Here is a 19,670-nt window from a genome sequence, read left to right as displayed (position 1 = left end):
CTTGTTTCAAAGCAAAGAGAAACATTTAAATAAAACAGGAAATTGTCGAATAAGGAAACTGCTATTTGTCCAGGTTCATTGGAAAGTTGTACGTAAAAGAATGAGAAGTAAAGGACATGTCCAAAAATGTATGAACCAAAAACCCAGAATCGACAGGAATGAAACGTATACCAATGGATTCGCATTGAAGTATAATATAATATTACCAAGGGGGCAACTCCGAAATCGTTATAGTATAGGAGCTAGGAGCAAAATAAAATAACTAAGAAATTCCTTAAAAAACATAATATACATAAGTTTCCGTTATGTTGTGGCTTAATATGACGATGTTATAATGTTTTATCACTTGGGTTACACATAATAAATATCATATTTTACAAGAAACGAAACAAAAACGTTAAAGCACAACATAACAAAAACTCTCAATTTTGTAGTTTTGTTCTTTTATTTTATAGATACTACGATTGTTATAGTATTATATTATGTAATTCTATGGCTAAAGATTGAAAAAAAAAATCTGTATAGTATAGGAGCTAAGAGCCAAAAAACAAAGTGAAAAATCGTTTGAAAATAATAAAAACTCGTTATGTTGTGTGTTAGAATATCGTTGTTATTCATTTATTTTTATAATTAGGTCTAATTTTATTAAGTTGTATTAATGATATTATAATCTACCTATCTATAATAGCAACTACATTCGAATCTACAACAAATTGTGTTACACATGAATGTACCAGCAAAAGCAATTAATCAATTAAAATTAAAATTATAATAACAAAGATAATCTCATCCACATCATAACAATATTCAAACGATTTTTTATTCAGTTCTATTGTCTTCTAACTCCTATACTATACCTATTATTATTTTTTATTTCCAATCCTTAGCCACAGAAATAGGCACCAATAATACACACAGTACTATAGCAATTGTAGTATCTTGAACCAAAATAAAAACTACTACTTAATAACGGAATCTTTAGTCAGTTATGTTGTGATTGAACATGATGTTATTATGTTGCTGTTGCTTTTAAAATGTGTTGATGATAATTATTATGTATAACACAAGTGATACAACATTATTATAACGTCATATTAAGCTACAACATGACGTAAACTTATTTTTTGATTTTTTAAACGAATTTCTTACTTATTTTATTTTGCTCCTAGCTCCTATACTATAACGATTTCAGGATTACTGCTTTTGCTACATTATATTATATTTAATTACCAATCCATTGGTATACATTTCATTCCTGTCGATTCTGGGTCATTTTTTGGACATCTCCTTTAATTTACACGGTGTCTCCACATTTGGATAAACTGGGATATTTTTAACATTTTTATAAACTGAGAAAAAATATTCATAAAATATTGGTAACGGGAAATTGAAGCTACTACTTAAAATTTTTATTCGTTAAAATTTTGATAAATTGGGTAAGCAGTTTCAGAGATCACTTCTTACAAACAAACTCAACTAACAAACTATACCACTTTATTATATTACTTTAAATAAACTATTGACCGTCATTTATCGCGAAAACATAACACAGTGAACCGTCAAGATATTTGACACATTCATCATTCATTTGTTTTGGGAAATTAGTATTTATTCACTATTGTAAATAAATGCTAATTTCGATTGAGCTCGCTACACACTAGCCCGTGGATTTGCCGCCTGCAAAGCTGATACTAATGTCACGGAGAGGTTTTTTCTAGCTACCCTCCAATGTTTGGTATGTATTGCTTATTCAGTGTTCAAAGAGTACTTTGATATGTTATTTCAATACAAATGTAATATAATTTAAGAGGAGAGACAGGGATGCAACATACTTTGTATAGCTCTGTCCCTCTCGCACGTTTCGTATTGAAATAACTTGTCATGATTGGTACAACTAATTGTCATTCCAAATTCGATTTTTTTTATTATAACTGTCTTACAAGTATGTTAAATAATTTGGAATTACAATACGCTTTATTTATACTGCAATATTATTAATATATCCTACGCCAGCTTACCACCATCGCTTATAAATACATAGCTGTTAAATGCATCACTACAGCCGTTTTTTACTAATAACATTACAGTACACAAGAGAAATAAGGTTTACCACGATGTTATTTTTGCGCTGCGTTTCTATTGTATGGAAATAAAAAATTAAAAAAAATGTCCCCAAAAATCACCAGCGTGGTCACCCGCATTTCTCCTCGAATGTACATCTAAATATAAGCATTAATATTATTGTTATAATGAATATTCTTCCATGCACATATAATGACAAACACACTCTAAAAGGCCTTAATGAAGACATAATTATATAACCCGGAGAACCGTTAACAGAACGAAGAGAATCAAGCAGACAGACATGCAGACACGTAACACAAATGTCACACAGATGAACGCGAAAGACACGAAAGAACGGAAATACTGTATTTATTCTATTTTTTTATGATTTAATTTCATTTTGGTTATATTTCTTTTCTGTATTTCTGTAGCTTATGAAATTGGCATGCACCGTAACGCTGTGGCGAGGTGGAACAGAGATAGCTTATACGGAATAATGACGAGTTGAAAAAGGATGATGATATATAAGAGTGTGTTTGTCTTTTATGTGTGCAGGGATTGGTCGAGGCGCGGACGGATCGCGGCACGATACCGACACGATACCGTCAAGGTGAGTGGAGTGCTAGTAAGACTGTGAGCCAACTGGGAATGGGAACGGTTCGGCGCCATCTTGTGACGTCACAAGCGTCAATTCAAAGGAATAAATAGCTTTAAAATAAGCAATAATGCTTGTAATTAGTAAGTTACTACTACTAAGTTTATGCAACAGTCGAGCAATCATCAAAGTTTTTATTGAAATGTAAAAAAAGGATTTCCAAGTAAATCCTAATTTTCATATGAAATTTGGCACGTATATGTCATTGACGTTCCTATTCTTAGTTGGATCGCATAATAATAATATTTCGCACATGAGATCATGCTTAAATCAAGCTGGATTAATTTTTAATGCGCATACGCTTCACGCACACAGCTGCGTATGTACGCGAGTTACGTGTGTGTGCTGTGTGTGAAATTTATTACAATTGCTGTATTTGTATTGATTTATAATTTGTAGAGGTTGTGGTGATTTATGTAGACTTCAATCAAGCGATGTGCGCACGATTTTGGTGTTTTGTCGTTAACTGTAAAAAGCTGGGGATTTTTTTTTTCAAGAAATGTTGTTTCACTGCTTTATGAATTCTTTTGGGTAGATCGTAATTTGGGTGTAGATCGGATTATATTTTTAAATATGAATGGACAGTACAATTCAAAAAATGTACCTAATTTTAATAAAATAATCGCCAACACACGGTTCTGAATTTTATTTAAATCTAGTCAAAATGTGGGTAGTTCAAATTTCAATCAATCTAGTAAAGTTGAACAGTTTTAAAGTCACCATTACAAATATTTTCATTACAATTACAATTTGACCGTTTTTTCGCTCAAAAAAAATTGTAGCCGCTTAAAATTTATTATAATTTTGTTAAGACGATACACAAAAAAAAATCTACTGCTTGGCGGGCGGAGTCTAATAGCTCGCTATCGCGAACGTGGGTGTGCGCGAAGTCATTCTTGCAAACTCGCCGCGCTGCCGCTGGCCGACTCGGGACAAACATGTATGGAGTCGTCATACAGTTATAATATTGTTATACATATATTTAATTGTTGATTTATTGGTTTTATTTTCTTGCTTAAAAACAAATAATCTTCTTTTTAACAACCACTTAGACATTATTTATAATTATTATTATTTCGTAATGTTTACTTTATTACAAAATAATACAGGTTATAAATAATCTTTAAATAACAAAAAATATTGTTACTCTGAAAAAATGAAATGGTACTCAATAACGCGGACTACTGAATTGATTTAGATAGAATTTGATGCTGACGTAGATATTACATCATGCCCAGAAAGAAGTTATAAATCCTAATTCTTCTCAGTCAAAGTCAAGAGAGCAAGATATCACTAATACAGTAAAACTGATGCGAAACTTTGGATGTTAATTTGTATATTTTTTTGTTAGTTGTTACTTAATCACGTCAAGACTACATAACCAATTTTGATAAAATATAGCTAATTGCCTGAATTTATACATAGGATACTTTTTATCCGAACTGAACACTTCTGTGGGATAAAACAGGATTCACGATATAACCTAATTCCACGCGGGCAAAGCCGCGGTCGGAATGATATTTTTTTAAATAAAAAAATTGTTTTAAAAAAAACACAAATTTTATTGACGCATGTATTTATTTTTTGCACTCTATTATAATTGTAATTATTCATTACAAATAATCAAAATAAAATAGCCAGCACAAAGTTAGGCCCTGGTAGGGTAAGTAGGCAGGTACAGCAATGTGAGACGAACACTGGCTTATTTATACCAATAATAATGTATTATAAACATTAAATTAAGTTTACTTTCTAACAACAAAAATACATAATATTAGCTAATGTGAAAACGAATCAACCAATCATCCCACAACAATGAAATGTGCACACAAATATTCATCCAAATCGGTTCATGTGATTAGGAGGAGTGACTGCAGCGCCATCTTCCGGGCCCAATTGTGTTTCCAGATCACCCAGGAACTCAATTTAATATACTTACACAAAATTTTTCGAAATGAAAACTCACATTACTATGTAAATATGAATATAAACCTGTTTTAGAACTAAGCAATTTCCCGCACAGGTGTAGTAAGTATAAATGAAATAAATATCAACATCAAATTCTTTATACAACATACTTATCTACCACCTACTAAGAAATGTAATTCTTGAAACTTTTTCGTATTTTTTTAAATATAATACTACTCCAATGAGCTCCTGTTCCATATTATGTCCACCATACTTCCACTAAGTTCACCATGATTTTTTATTTCTTTGCACTTTGTTGCTTTTTGCTAAAAATGGAATCATGCGATAAAACCAGTAGAGCGTTGATAACATACATTTTTGACTGAATAAAGGTACTTACGAAGGAGTGGGTTCACATTGTGAACAATCAGTGGGTTTATTTTCCTTCTGGATTCCGGATTTCTGAAAAGATTATTTATGCTATAAATGAAAAAATCTTACACATTCGTTATGTACTTAAAACAGGGCTACATATCAAACATCGTCTATAATACAATTATCATCAAATTTAAAATAAAACCAACTTACTTCATTAATTTGTTCCAATTGTAAGCATTCTTTTTCCTCCAACCTTTATGTTTCTTCTTCTTATTTTCTTTATTGTCACCATTTGTCTCATTTTGTCTTATCGTGTTGTCACCCTTTTTTACGATTGCGCAAGCGACACAAGTTCCCCGTGTGACGGCCGTAGCGGGAATGACTCGTGCAGCGATCGGGGTAGGAAGGTACAGGGCGGCTCTCGCTATATTGGCTGGTCGCGCGCTAATTTCAAGTATTTCTTGTTTATTTCAAAACTATCGCATATTTCAAAATTCTAACACGGTAGACGTATAGGTTGTATATTTTATAGTTAATATCCAAAAAGTCGTAACTTTACGTTTGTTATTTTGAAGATGCCAGAGATTAAAAAAAAATAACAATGAGAACTTTGTATTTTTTTTCTATCGAGAAAATATCATGGAATCATGTTTCTAAAACGGTAAACGTATTGTGTTACTATTGAACTTTCTTGTCAAGAATTTTCATCACGACAACTTTAATAATATAAAAATTACGAAGGTTTGAAAAGGGCCGTAAATGTTAGAAAAATTAATTCATCACCTTAACTTCCACCCGATAGGCCTCCGTTGGATCTTATTTGCAAGGCAATCAGTTTTTTCATCTAAAACTTTGAAACAGTCTGTTTTGGACCGAATTTAAAGTAGGCACTAATTATGCTTTGCTTTTTTATTTTTTCCAGTGTCCTTGCTTAGTTTTTTGCTAACGCTATGTTTATCTTTACAGAACTATATTTAATGCTCTTTTGTGTTATAAGATTTTCTGATTTTATTTGGCTTAGATTAACACGAAATTGTCAGCCATGTTGGGTGTATTTTTGAAACGATCTGCTTTTCTTGTCAATGAAGAAGTTCCGTTTTCAAAGTTGAGAAAGAAGCAACCGGGAATTATTTGTTATTTCTCAACAAAATAGTTGAAACTGCATTTTTATTAATTGATTTACAATCTAGAAACCTTAATCCTTTTATAGTCTATCTATCCTTCATCGTTTATAAGGAGTCTTTTTTATCTGTACTTGGATTGAAGTTTATAATACATAATTATTGTACCCAAAATAAAATCTAAATGATTTTAGATTTAATTTTATGTAAATGTTATCCTTAGTTTAAACTGATCACTCCTTAGTCGAATGGGAAAGTAAGTTAGTGTTCAATACTTAATCAATGTCATATTATTTTACTAACACTCGGTTCATCTACAGACTGTTTCTATAAAATCTCTTCCCCATTAATATTTTCGTCCCCCAATTCACATATTTCAAGTTTCGCTTGTATCAAATTTCATCAAAATCGTTTAGTGGTGTGAAAGCATAGCAGATGAAGCAAAGTTACTTTCGCTAATGTACTATAAATACGGTTAGTAAAAGCGACAATATACAATAGTGATATATTTTAATTCTGTGATAATTTTATTATCCCCAATAACCCATACATGATTTAAATCATCACCACAATACGCAATAGTGGTATCTATTACCACAGCAATAAAGTCGTTATCCACTTGCAGTGTCAGAAGAGGTACAGCAGCCTCAACAACGAAGCGCACCGCTTCTACAGTCGCCGCAGTACACGGGAGGTCGACCACAGCCTTACAGTGAGTAGCTATTACATTAGTTTGTACTTTGTACTTCATCAGTATTGGAATTGATGGTCTCGTCTAACGTATTGTGTTTAAACGTGTGTGTATCAGGTGTTTTTGTTACGTGTTCGTCATTTGTTTAAACTACCATTTCATAGGGTGGGTTATCGTTTGATGCGCCCTCTTCATAATGGGCAGCGTTGACCCAGCAAATGATCGTCGATGTTTGCTGCCATTACGGCGGTTATGAATAAACGTCTGCAATGACGGCCGGTCGTAGACATTTAGGTTCTCTACAGTCTACACTATAGTGATTGCCAACGCTGCCCATTGTGAAGAAGACCCATGAGATATTTTCGGATATTGGTTGTGGTGGTACTCTATTTATTATTCAGTCTACTTACCCACATTAATAGGCCATCTAGTTTGATTATTTTAAGAATATGTACATAAACAGTGACATAAGCTAACTTGGCAAAAATTTTGAGAACAATGATTTTAGTCGTATTAACAAATAATCGAGATTTTTGGCAAATCGTAACTAAATATAAAACGTATAGGTTTATAAACGACAATAAAAGAAGTTGATATATTTCCAGCCAAATTAAAATATCATTTATTCATACTGAAGTAGGTACACAAATTTTTAGTTGACTCAATCAAACCCAGTCAAACCAACAATGTTCAATCACATCGAAATTGAAACAAATAAAATCTAGATCGTTCATACAGACAGACGAATCTTATCAAAACTAACACGGAAATGGTTCGCACGATAAGCACCAAAGCAAATAAAGTGAATGCGGAATGAAAACACAGTGCGATTTCATCGTACATTCTGTGTGTGGCCGGGTTTGAAATACCCACCGGTGGAGTGATATGTTTATGCAAGTTTTGATTTTGTTTCGGTTTTAGATGGCGGGATTGATTTTGATCTTGCAGTCTTTAATACTAATCTACAGATTGAAAGTGTAGATAATTTTTCGTTGATGTATTTGAAGGTATATAAAAAAAAATTGGAAGTTTTAATACGATATACAAGATGATTCGATAAATATGTTATTATAAAGACAATATTGGCAATCAGTGATTTCAACTAGTATAATTATAATATTTCAAACGATCAAGTTTGCTTAAATGTTAATGTACATACTCAAAATGTCTCAAGTCATACATTTTAATGAATTGTCATTCAATAAAATAACAGACTATTCAATTACTGCCAAATTAAAATTGCCTTCGAGGCTCCATCGAGATTCGTGCAATAAATAAAAGACAAACCGATAAATCACACGGTAATTTGATTATTAAACTAACTGCTCGTCATAAATATAAGGAGACTCGAATTACCGGACGATAAAAAACGTGCCCGTGACGTCACAGGAAAAAAATTAGAATAGATATCAGGTAAGTGAATTAAAGGGACCCTTCGGAGCGAATAATTTTCACCCGGCATGAATATTTCATACGAAGAGGGTATATATAACTTTTGTGAAGTTAAAGTTTGTTACGGGGAAAAGTTTTATTGGTATCAATTTATATGTGGATATTTTTAAAGGATTTGAAGGATGGTTTGATTTGCTATTTTCGGGAAACACGAAAGTTTTTCAAGATAATTTGAAGCCTAAGTATTTACTTAATGATATACTTATACAATATTAGAGTACCTATAGCAAAAGCTAATTAAACTTTGTAGTAGGTAGTCTATGAAGTTAAATTAATTCAAATTTTCAATAAGTTTTTGTAATCAAGAATTATCTAAAGTACGCTTTTGTTCTTAATGGATATATTGTGTGGGAGTTAGATAAATTCTTGTGAATACTTTGTTTTAATTATTTTAAAAAGCAATATTATCCCCTCGTCGTTTATTGGAACAAAACTCGGCGGATAATAGCCGTGAAAGTTAGTTAATCTCATAAATAGTTTAGGAAGTTAATTTCCAACGTAATAGAATACTTTAGTGAACTAATCCTGGCGCGTTAAAAGCACATTGAAAAGTATGTCGCTTTAGAAATACGATAACGGCGGACGTTCTTTGAAAGCGTCCGCACGCCACGAGCGATCAGTGTGAAATGACGCGAGTGCCGTGTGCGGTGTGACGCACGCTTATCAAGTGACGGTACGTTCACACGGAACCACGATTTGCCGAATCTTATTTTTATAGGCTTTGGAAAAACCGGACGTTGTATCACACAGTTGTGTCTTGCATTGTCGTATCCGACGGCCTCGTAGCAAGCTCTTTTTAGCAAGGGTGCGTGTGTATAAATAAACGAACGTATTGAATGCACTATACCTACCGCTGAACCGGATTTTATATTTTGCAGTACGGCCGGATCGGTTTGTATTCGCAAAATAGGATAGGAACTTCAGCAAGTTTTTTGCCGTGTCTTGAAACTGAATGTATGAACTCCATCCTTGAAATACTGATATCACTAAACCGAATCCTGCAAAATACCGATATGGTAGAGAACCACTCGACACTGTGTGAACGTACCGTGAGCAACGGCTTTAAATAATTCATGACGTAGGGTATTGACGGTATCGCCTGTGACTGCGTGTGATGGATCCTCGTATTTTATTAGGTCTTTTGTTGTACATTTGTGATACAAGGTCGTGTGTAGAGAGAATACTGAAAGTTTTTTTTTTTTTTTTTTTTTTTATTCTAATTTAATTTAGGGACTTTGAGTCAGCGATGACTATGTCAGTCCCATAGTATATGCTATAAGTTTAACTTAACTAGCCTACTAATATCCGTCGTGTGAATATGCAGACCATCCTAGCCGCCTCCGTATTAGGTGCAGATAAAATGGTCTGAAACATACCCACATCGGTCGGACACACATTAAATTTCCTATATAATTCTTGCCTCATAGGTGCAGTCCGTACACATTCCATGAGAAAGTGATGTACATCATCTAATATACCACACACGTCGCAGTTCGCGTTAGCTCTTTTTTTCATTAAATATTTGAAGTTGTTTAATGGCATGTGTCCGGACCGCAACCTATGGGCAATAACAATTAACTTCCTGTCTATTCTAGTATTAGCAAACCATGGAATGCGTGGTGGCTCACATTGCATAGTGCGAAACCAGATGCCTTTCTGTTTAGCAACTACATCAAACCACTCCTTCCAGTCTAGGAGAATACGCTCCCTATATTTAACTAAGACTTCTGAATATTCGGGTGTAATATAAACTTCGGTACCATTTAAAATTGCATCCCTTGCCATATGATCCACCACCTCATTACCACGGATCCCAACATGAGATGGAACCCATTGTAACACAACTGACCTTCTTCCAGCGATCAGTGCCAATATTTTATTGATAACTGCATAAGCTATCGCTGCGCCTCTGTTTCCAGAAGCACATCGAGCTATATGTTGTAAGGCACTTCTACTATCAGATAAAATAACCACCTTTTCATATCCAGCACCAATAGCATAAGAGAGCGCTTCAGAGATCGCAAAGAGTTCCACAAACATTATTGAATGCTGAGACACATTGACAATCTTATATGACTGCCTCACATTGTGACTGGGATCATAGAAAGCAGCACCGCGACCATCTTGCGTCTGCGAACCGTCCGTGTACAGTTTAACCCAACCTTCATATTTATTGAACAAAGTTAATAATGTATTACATTTGAGTATTTGTTTGTTGTAACTGTTTTTGGATGCTATAATATTATCTATTGTGGTTTGTATGTTATCAACGTTAAAATTTGAAACCCACATACTTAAATTATAAATATTTAAAGAAGAGCAAGTATTTATTTTTTCTTTTACGGTCTCGTTGTAAACAGTAGCCAGCAGAGGTTTTTTCTTTCTCCGAAAATATAGTGTGTTAATTTGTTGTGATAAATTGTTTACAAAAGTTAACGTTATATTACCTGACATTGATTGGGCTTTAAGGCAAAACTTATAAGCTAAGTACTTTCTTCGTAAAAAAAGGGGCGGAATGCACAAGTCATATTCCATCACATGAATGGGGGTGGTTTTAATGTAGCCACCTACAACGCGAAGGGCAGCATTTTGAACACGGTCTAATTTTAATAAATGAGTTTTAGCAGCACAGTCATAAACGAAGCTAGAATAATCCAGTCTACTCCTTATCAACGATATATAAATCCTACGAAGGTGTATGGGATGTACTCCCCAGGACGAACTTGCTAGCACTTTTAAAATATTAAGAAATCTAAGAGTCTTAGCTTGAAGCTCATTTATATGGAGATTCCATAATAATGAGCTATCTAGCCATACCCCCAGATATTTTACACAGTTAACAAATGGTATTAAATTATTATTAATCACAATCGATACTTGTTCACGTCTTCTTGCTTTACTAAATAAACATAACTGTGTTTTTACCAATGAGATGTCTAAACCAATTTGAGCCAAAGCTAATGAAATTGAATTAATGCATTGAGACATTTTTAAAGCCCTAAAATTACAATCTTTATTTTGTATATAAAATACAAAATCGTCAGCATATTGTAAACTACGCATGTTGCTATCTAGGGATCTATATAGTTGAGAGGTGGCTATATTAAATAAAAGGGGGGATATCGGGTCGCCTTGTGCTAAGCCTTTTCCGGTCCACCGAATTTTAGCATCAGTGGAGTTATTAGTTGCGCCATAAATTTTTAAATGTCTTACTTTGAGGAACGTGTATAAATAGTTACACACTTTTGTTCCAACATGCAGTTCATCTAATATTATAGCAAGCTGGTCAACTAAGACGTTATTATATGCACTATCAATATCCAGAAAGCAAGCTAATGTCGGAGTATACTTAGAAAAACCGGTTTGAATTTCCGATACAAGGCGTACAATACAGTCTATACTAGATTGACCTCTACGAAATCCTGAAGTGGAAGGTTGCAAAATTTTGTTCCTCTCTACGAAGCATTCGAGGCGCTTAGCTAGCACAGCGTGAAATATCTTGCAAACACATGACATCAAGGAAATCGGTCTGAATTTAGGGGGGGCCTGATTATTGATATTTTGTTTAGGAATGGGAACTATTTTGATATCGCGCCATTGATCCGGTATCACTGCACTCTTAAGAACACAGTTATATATATTAAGGAGGTGGTACTTTCCCGCCACAGGCAGATTATAAACCATAGAATAAGATATATCGTCAGTGCCAGGCGAACTGTCTTTCTTTTTCAGGCACTTGGAAAGTTCTGCAAAGCTAAATTCACTTTCTAGCTCACAGTTATTAGATTTAAACGTTAAATGTGAGGGCAAAACAAAATCAGGTGCTAGTGAACATAGTAACTGCTCTTTTTGGTCATCGGAAGCTTGAAATGAAGTAGTTCGCATACCTTTCATCCAGCGCATCTTTCTCCACATATCCGAAGAGTTTGTGGTTTGATCGAGACTATCACAGAAACTCTGCCAATTTTTAGCTTTTACCTGTCTAGTTACTTTTTGAGCTTCAGAAATACACTCTGAAAGTCTATCAAAGTTATCAGGTGTAGGATTACGTCTGAAGGTCTTTAAAGCTAGACGTCGTTTGGCTATGGCGTGGGATATAGTTGCACACCAATAGTGTTTGGGTCTAAAATTTTTTGATTGATCTAATGTATCAATTTTAAAAAAGGGTATACTTTCATTGGCCGCATAATTAATGTTTTCTATAAATTTATCGTATACTGATTGAATGTTATCACTATCTAACACTATACAATTTTCAGAAAAACATTCGCTAAAAGTAGATCGAAATATATTCCAGTCCGCTTTCTTAAAATTACGACGTTTAATTATACTACCACCATCATCACTATATGTTAAGAGGGTTTTAATTATTATGTGATCACTGCCTAAGGTCTCTTTTGAGACACTCCACTTGCAAAACACAGCTATATCAGTTGAAACGAATGTTACGTCGGGTGCGCTTTCCTGCAGACTACCATTACTTAATCTAATTCTAGTTGGCTCACCAGAATTTAATGCAACATAATTAAAATCGGAAGAAGCATCGAACAATTGAAGGCCTCTTGTATTGTTTCGATTCGACCAATTGGTATGATGGGCATTGAAGTCCCCAGCAATTATAGATTTTTCAACACTCAAAGAAAAAATATCATCCCAATCACATTGTGAGGTCCTTACAGACGGTGAACAATATACAGAGGCGATAAACTTTAACTGCTTACAATTTAGTATTTTAATACCAATAACCTCTATCCCAGGATTCCTGGTTATTATAGGAAAGGGCTGGATAAGTATAGAACGATGGACAATAATAGCAACTCCTCCATAGCCATCATTTCTGTCTCTTCTAAAAATATTATAATTGCGTATATTAATTACAGCGTCTGAATTAAACCAAGTTTCGCTTACTAAACATATGCTAATTTTCTCCCGGTTTAAAAGTAATTCGAGATCTTGTCTTTTTGGAAATAAGCTCTGGGAGTTCCATTGAGCAATGCATAGATGTCGGTCAATAGACCCCCCAGAACCTCGCCCAGCACTAATATATATATTATGACTATTACTGTCCATTATTATTAAACAAACTTATAAAATTTCTAAGCGTATCGCAGCTACTTACAGTTTTTAAAATAAATGTCTTAAATGCATCTAGTACTAATTTAACTATTTTAACAAACTTTTGTTCCAAATTTGTTGTGTCTGTAAAAAAAATACTTTGAATTTTATCCCATATAGACTCATTAAGCCTTTCCCTATCCAAATTTTTCTTTCTAGCTCGTTTCTCTCTATCTTCTTGTAGTTCTTTATTTTCAAGATAACTTTCTTCTCTTTGAGGCATTGTATCTACCTCTTGCGAATGGAGTAACTGATTTTCTCTGACTACGTTTTTCAGTCGTTTCTTTCTTGATTCCTTTTTCTTTAGTGTCTTACTTTTATTACTATTACGGACAATGTCTGCGTAGCTAACTTCTTCTGTATAACTGACGTAACTAACCTCAGATTCGCTGTCACTATCCATCATTTTATTTATTTCCTCTTCCACCATATCAGTATCAAAAGTCTTGAGCGGTTGTTCAGAATTATGCAAGAAATGCTCGTTCAGACTCTTTTTGTATTTTTCACTATCTTTTTCTTGTTCTAGATATTTATTTAAAGCTACTTTGTATGTGTAATTATTTTTGCACATAAGACTTCTTATCTCCTTTTCTTTGATGAAAGACGGACATTTTTTGAAGAATGATGGGTGATCTCCTCCACAATTTATACAGCGATAAGTTTGAGTGTCACAATCCTTGTGGTCACCAGTGCACATTGGACAAGTAAGTTTTTTCTTTGGACAAGACCGATTCAAGTGCCCGAACTTCCAGCAGTTTGAGCATTGCGATACTGGAAACGTATACGGTTCGACTTCAAATCGACATTCACATCCAAGTACATATTTAGGTAAAACTGCACTTTTAAAACAAAAGCGTACTGTCTCGCTATCAACCCATTGCTTCTCCTCGTTAAGCCTCTTTAGTCTTTTTATTGACACAATTTCATAGTCACTCTGGAAGGTTTTTTGCAAATCCTCTTCTTTCATCTCTAATTCGATATATTTAACAACTCCAAAAGTGAGACTTACTTCGGTAGTTATACGACAGCGATATCCTAGCTCTTTCATTTTTTTGGAAATTATCAATTTTTCAGCTATCTCCCTATTCTCGACGTTCATGATGATTTTATATGGGGTTTTATACTTTATGTTAAGAATTGTTGTTATATTTAACTCTTTAAGTAATTTTGCAAAACCGATTCTTTTTGGGAGTGGCTTTTCCGAAGATATACATACTTCAATACAGGTGTTAATGTCTTGTGTAATTAAATTCCTTTTTTCGCCAGAATCCTGACGCAAAAGCCTTTTACTTTTCCTGCTTTGTACCAACTTATATTCTTCATCCTCCTCCGAAACCAAATTCTCCTGTTCGTCACTTTCATTTCTTGGTCGTTTCTCAGGTCTGGGAGTCTGTAAACTTGTTATATCCATAATTACCGCACTATCAAAACCCTCCGCACTTATGTCGCTGCGCGTACTGTAGGTACGAGGCCGCTGGGCGACCCCGTCCATTGTTAGCTCACGGAACGTTCGAAACCGAGAATAAATTAATTGAGATTTACACACCGGAACAAATAGATACGTGCGCTCACACTCAAGTGTCGCGCGGCACTGTACTGAAAGTTAAGTTGCGACATAATAAAATAGTAAAATGTAAAAACTTGAAGATTTAAATTTTACTGTTGTAAAGAGACAAAATTTGAAAGTGAGTTTGAAGTGATCTGTAAGCTACTTTTGAAGCTTACTTTACCACCAATAAAATAGATTAGACTGACTGTCATAGGCCACTTCATAAAGTTTTATCGCAGATCATTTCATGCAAAATATCTACTGTTTAATAATATATTTTCCTCTTCTAATTGCTTAAGACAGGTACAGGAAATCGAATTGGAATTAATTAAAACTTCCATACGAAAGAAAGAAAAGAAAAATGAAAATGTATAGCCAGTGGGTTTATATTTCAAAACGAATTCAGTTCGCAGCGCAGAGAGCTTCAAAAAAATCCTCCAATGGTATAATTTGAAGCGAATCCCATTAAAACGGAACGTTTGGTTACGTCGTCTGAATAAGAAAATTAAGGCGTACACGGTAACGGTGGACTGTTGAATTTAGCTTTTGTAACTCTTTTTTTTTATTATTTTTCACGGCATACACGGACAATGGGATTAATTGGATCGCCGGACTGAGCTTGTTACAAAAAGGGTGGAAAAAAACGTCTAACACAGATTTGATTTTTAATTCCGTCCACCCGATCAGCCTTTGAACGGGTGTCACCGAAAAATGCTAATTGCACACGGTAGAGAGAATAAGTCTTAAAACAGGGAATGTTGATTATAGATTATAGAGAAATTTGTAATGATGAAGGTTTTTCATACATGCATATTTTTGGAGGTCATTTTGCTATATTATTCGTTAATGTGAAGGGCTTTAAAGGAAGGGAGTGGAAGGATGTAAATCCAATTAATACTGAAAACTAATACAGGAATTAAGAAAAAGTGACTTCGAGGAACGGTTTGATTATGCTGGGATATACGTAAACATTATCTTTTATCAAAAGCTTTCCACGTTTATACTATTCGTATTAAAACTTGTTCACTCATAAAGAGAACATCGAATAACTAATATCGTATGCGTGCATGAGAATAGTTTTAAACTTCTCTAGAATATTCTTAAAAGCGAATAAAATTGCTCATATCCCAAAATTATTCTAAAAGCCGGAAATTATCTCTATTTCGATCTCAAAGCACGCTTCGAGATAAAATTTTGCGAATCGTTTTAATCCGTTGCTGTGAAAGCGAAATAATAAAGATAAAAAAGCATATTAAACTCGTGAAAAATTCTATGTACATTTTTACGTAGGTACGGGCTTTCGGAAAGTTCGCACGAATTATTCCGTGAAACTTAAATAGAGTAACAGACGTAATTAGCTTTGTTTATTAAAAAAATGATGAACTCCAAAAGCGTCGCTCAAACGTTCCGTTTTTACTAGTTCCGCAAACACATGAAAAACATGAAAAATAATCAAAAAACATGCACGCCGCCTCCTACATTGTCCACATTTGTTTTTGTTTTCTGTTTCATGTTTGCGTGACGGTTTCGAGCGCCCGAATTTCGTGTTGGGCTTATTTTTTCATAATGCTTTTAAATGAGTAGCGAATTTGTGTATGTTATTTCGAAATGTGTGCTGCAGTAACTGGGTTACGCAAGGGACTGTTTTGGGTCCGCCGCTTTTTATTTGTATGATTGGTGCGTTGATTAAAAAGTTTTCGTTCATTATCCATTTGTCTGATATTAAATATACCTAGTATAATATTTATTTTTTAATATTATAATCTTAATCTTCTTCTTAGTGTATTTGACTTAAATGAGAGATACATTTTTAATGAGTAGACTCCTTACTGAATCCGTTTCATTTGAACAAAAGTTAAGAACAGTCCCATTCAAAAATAAATAATTCTATTCAAAGGCTAGCCGCTAGACGTCTCAAAATAAATTACTTTAATTTCCATACGAAAGCGGCTATGTCTAAAAGAAAATTTATAATTTAAAAATGCATTTGCTCGCTTGCGGCGTTCGCATCTAGAGTTGATTTTAAAATCTTAGCATATTTATACGCCGGGGGCCGGGGTTCGTTCACGTTTGAGAAACTAATTTTCATATGTAATACGTGATTCACACTTTGCCGTTTTCATTTCGCGTAACCGTTTTATGTGAACGTTGCTTTTTTTATGAATAAGTCATATGACATATCGCACACTCCGGCTTTTTTATAATTTTGAACGATTAACAAAGATTTGAAGTAGAAGGACTCGCGTCACTGTGCGTAAAAGCGAATATCCATTTAATTTTTGTGAACTACATCAATATTGTATTAAATTTAATAATTATAAGTACCTATGGCAAACGAAGTACTAGACACACTCACGAACGTCACACACACGTAAGAGTCGTAAGAAGAGATAAGAGAAAAGATCTAAAACTTGCCATGCATTAATAAAAAAACTCACTTAAAATAATTTAAAATATACAAGATCTACTGATCTAGATCTTCTTTCAGAAATGTGCCACAATATGAATAAATATATTCAAATAAAATTTTAGAAATAAAATTGTCGTTGAACTACAGAGTATAAATATCTAAATTACAGTTTAAATTTTCATATTCATATTTTGTGTCTATCTGTATAATTTGCATATAAATATTTAATAGCATATCTAAATTGTTTTATGCATATCAAATGTGATACATCAATTACATTTCCACGGCTCTATTTACGTATTTGAATTTTGACTAATCCGCCGTATATAAAAGTAATTACTTTATTTTGAATGTATGGAAACGTCATAAAAGCTTACTACTTACCTAACTACCTACGTAACTTAACTAGTAACTACGTCTTCTACTTCTTAAATTGGAGAGAATTTAAATAATACCACTATTATCGACGATCACGTGCTCTGTAGTTAGTTTATAACTGATTTGTAACTGATAAATAATAAACCTTTATGAACTCAATAAAAACTATAGTAGGTATATTCAGAATATAGCAGTAACCCTGTATGCTTTTAAGCAATTAACGGTTCGCGAATGCACCGTGAATTGATCCATCTAAATGGATTTCATCCAGCGATTGTGGCTAAGCGTGACAATACCTAGTACATTCCATTTAATAGATTTAATAAAATTCAACAGTAACAAAGGGGACTATAGTAATATCACTAACGCGGTGAATGTAGTGAATACAAATGTTTCCACGGTTGTTTTTGTTTAGTTTACAAACGGTGACAATAAACGGGTTTATCACAGATAAGCGTTAAATATAATAAGTAATAAATAAATATATCGGGACAATTTTCACACACGGCACGATCTGATTCCATTCTAAGCTTTCGCTTGTGTTATGGAAATCAGATGGCTGATAAAACATACATATATATAATTTTAAATAAATACTTATATAGATAATTAACACCCAGACTGACCAAACATCTATGTTCATCACACAAGTATTTGCCCCGGGTGGGAATCGAACCCACGACCAGTGGCTTGGAAGACAGGACAGACCAACCAAAGCAAAACCGGCCAGTGAAATATGTACGTATGTACTTTTTGCATTTACAAACGGTAATGTTAAAAAGGATAACATAAACACATACAACTGTAAACTTTTTGACGATGTTAATGAAAAAGGAAAGAATACAAAACACGCAAAAGGAATGGCAGGTTTGTAAATTGTAGATGTAAAACACATACTAGAAAAAAGCTTATAATCGAAGGGAAAATGTTGTTATATTATGACTGACGTGAAATGATATGATGTGCATAATTATTATCAACAAAAAACATCGCAGATCCATCGAATGCGCCCACGCAAATGCCGCCAAGACCCTGCAGCGAGGACTCGTGCAGTCAACACAGTCAGCACTCGTGCGACCAATCACAGAACGGTTTGTATGGTATAGCCATTTCGATCGACCAATCGTATTCCTTGTTGATGTCTGACGTATGTCGGGGTTGCCAATCGCGAAATTTTCAAGATAATTATATGCTTTTTGTTATTGGTTAGCTAATTTTAGCTGAAATTAATAAAAAAAAGTTGCTGCTTCTTGCTAGTTGTTAATTGTATTTGCCAAATAATCTAAAGCAGTAAAATTAGCTTAACGATCTTTTTATTTTGCTTTAACAAGTCTGCCAGTATTACGATCGCTTGCAGGATTGTCTTTAGTTTTATAAACCTGGTTGAATTTAATATCAATTTTATAATACTTGATCAATTCGGCAGCCCCGACCAAAATATTACATGTATCTAGATAATATTTTAGCATGATTGTAATTTTAGCATTGTGTGTTGCTAATCACTAATCGTTTAGTTACAGCTATACAAATATCGGATTCTATACATGGATACATACCAGCAAAACTATTACATATAAGATTTACTTCTTCACTATATTGTATATCATATATTATAAGCTACACATGTATGAAAACTACAGCTAAAGGCATAGCAAAAACAACATATTCTAAAAGATTAAAATTATCATTTGTTACTAGTGTCTCTTTAGAAGACGTTTTACCTTCTATAATTATTTATACCGCTATTTTATCTATATTTGCTACGTCTATAACTAAAGTTGCATCGTACAATGTGATATTTATAACATATACACAATAAATCATTGATACAAACACAGAGACTTTCATTTGAAGCCCTTCTATTAATCCCGCATGTGATCTATGTATGAAAATGTTATATGCACCGTGTTAAGGTGCTTTTCTACCAATAATATGCGAGGAATGTGTTT

The 19,670-nt window shown here is 33.7% G+C and overlaps 2 protein-coding genes across 10 annotated transcripts in view; one reads left to right on the top strand and one right to left on the bottom strand.

Moving 5' to 3' along the window:
- LOC149896742 (uncharacterized) overlaps nt 1–5,659 on the bottom strand; it is a 349,544-nt gene extending 343,885 nt beyond the window's left edge. The window contains exons 1-3 of one of the 2 annotated variants that reach the window (XR_016458296.1): nt 5,216–5,659; nt 5,028–5,089; nt 4,292–4,953 (exon numbers count right to left, since the gene is read on the bottom strand). The gene's annotated coding sequence lies outside the window, so the exon portion shown is untranslated. Of the gene's footprint in view, nt 1–4,291; nt 4,954–5,027; nt 5,090–5,215 lie in introns of those variants that run through there. The other variant, XM_090117355.1, reaches the window with a different exon arrangement.
- The window catches only part of sm (heterogeneous nuclear ribonucleoprotein L), a 329,990-nt gene that overhangs the window by 299,885 nt on the left and 10,435 nt on the right, over nt 1–19,670 (top strand). For 3 of the 8 annotated variants that reach the window (XM_090117348.1, XM_090117347.1, XM_090117345.1), the window contains exons 6-7: nt 6,752–6,838; nt 18,717–18,821. The exons of 1 other annotated variant lie outside the window; for it this stretch is intronic. In XM_090117348.1, coding sequence (XP_089973474.1) covers nt 6,752–6,838; nt 18,717–18,821 — 192 coding nt within the window. Of the gene's footprint in view, nt 1–2,619; nt 2,675–6,751; nt 6,839–18,716; nt 18,822–19,670 lie in introns of all 8 variants that reach the window. 4 more of the 8 variants (XM_090117346.1, XM_090117349.1, XM_090117352.1 and 1 more) reach the window with 3 other exon arrangements.

Source organism: Colias eurytheme, chromosome 27, assembly GCF_061535395.1.
Source record: "Colias eurytheme isolate Ceu_HAF_F1 chromosome 27, ilColEury1 Martin Lab GWU primary, whole genome shotgun sequence".
NCBI classification, from domain to species: Eukaryota; Metazoa; Arthropoda; class Insecta; order Lepidoptera; family Pieridae; genus Colias; species Colias eurytheme.
Note: the sequence above shows the minus strand (reverse complement) of the source record. Positions and strands in the feature narration are given on the sequence as shown.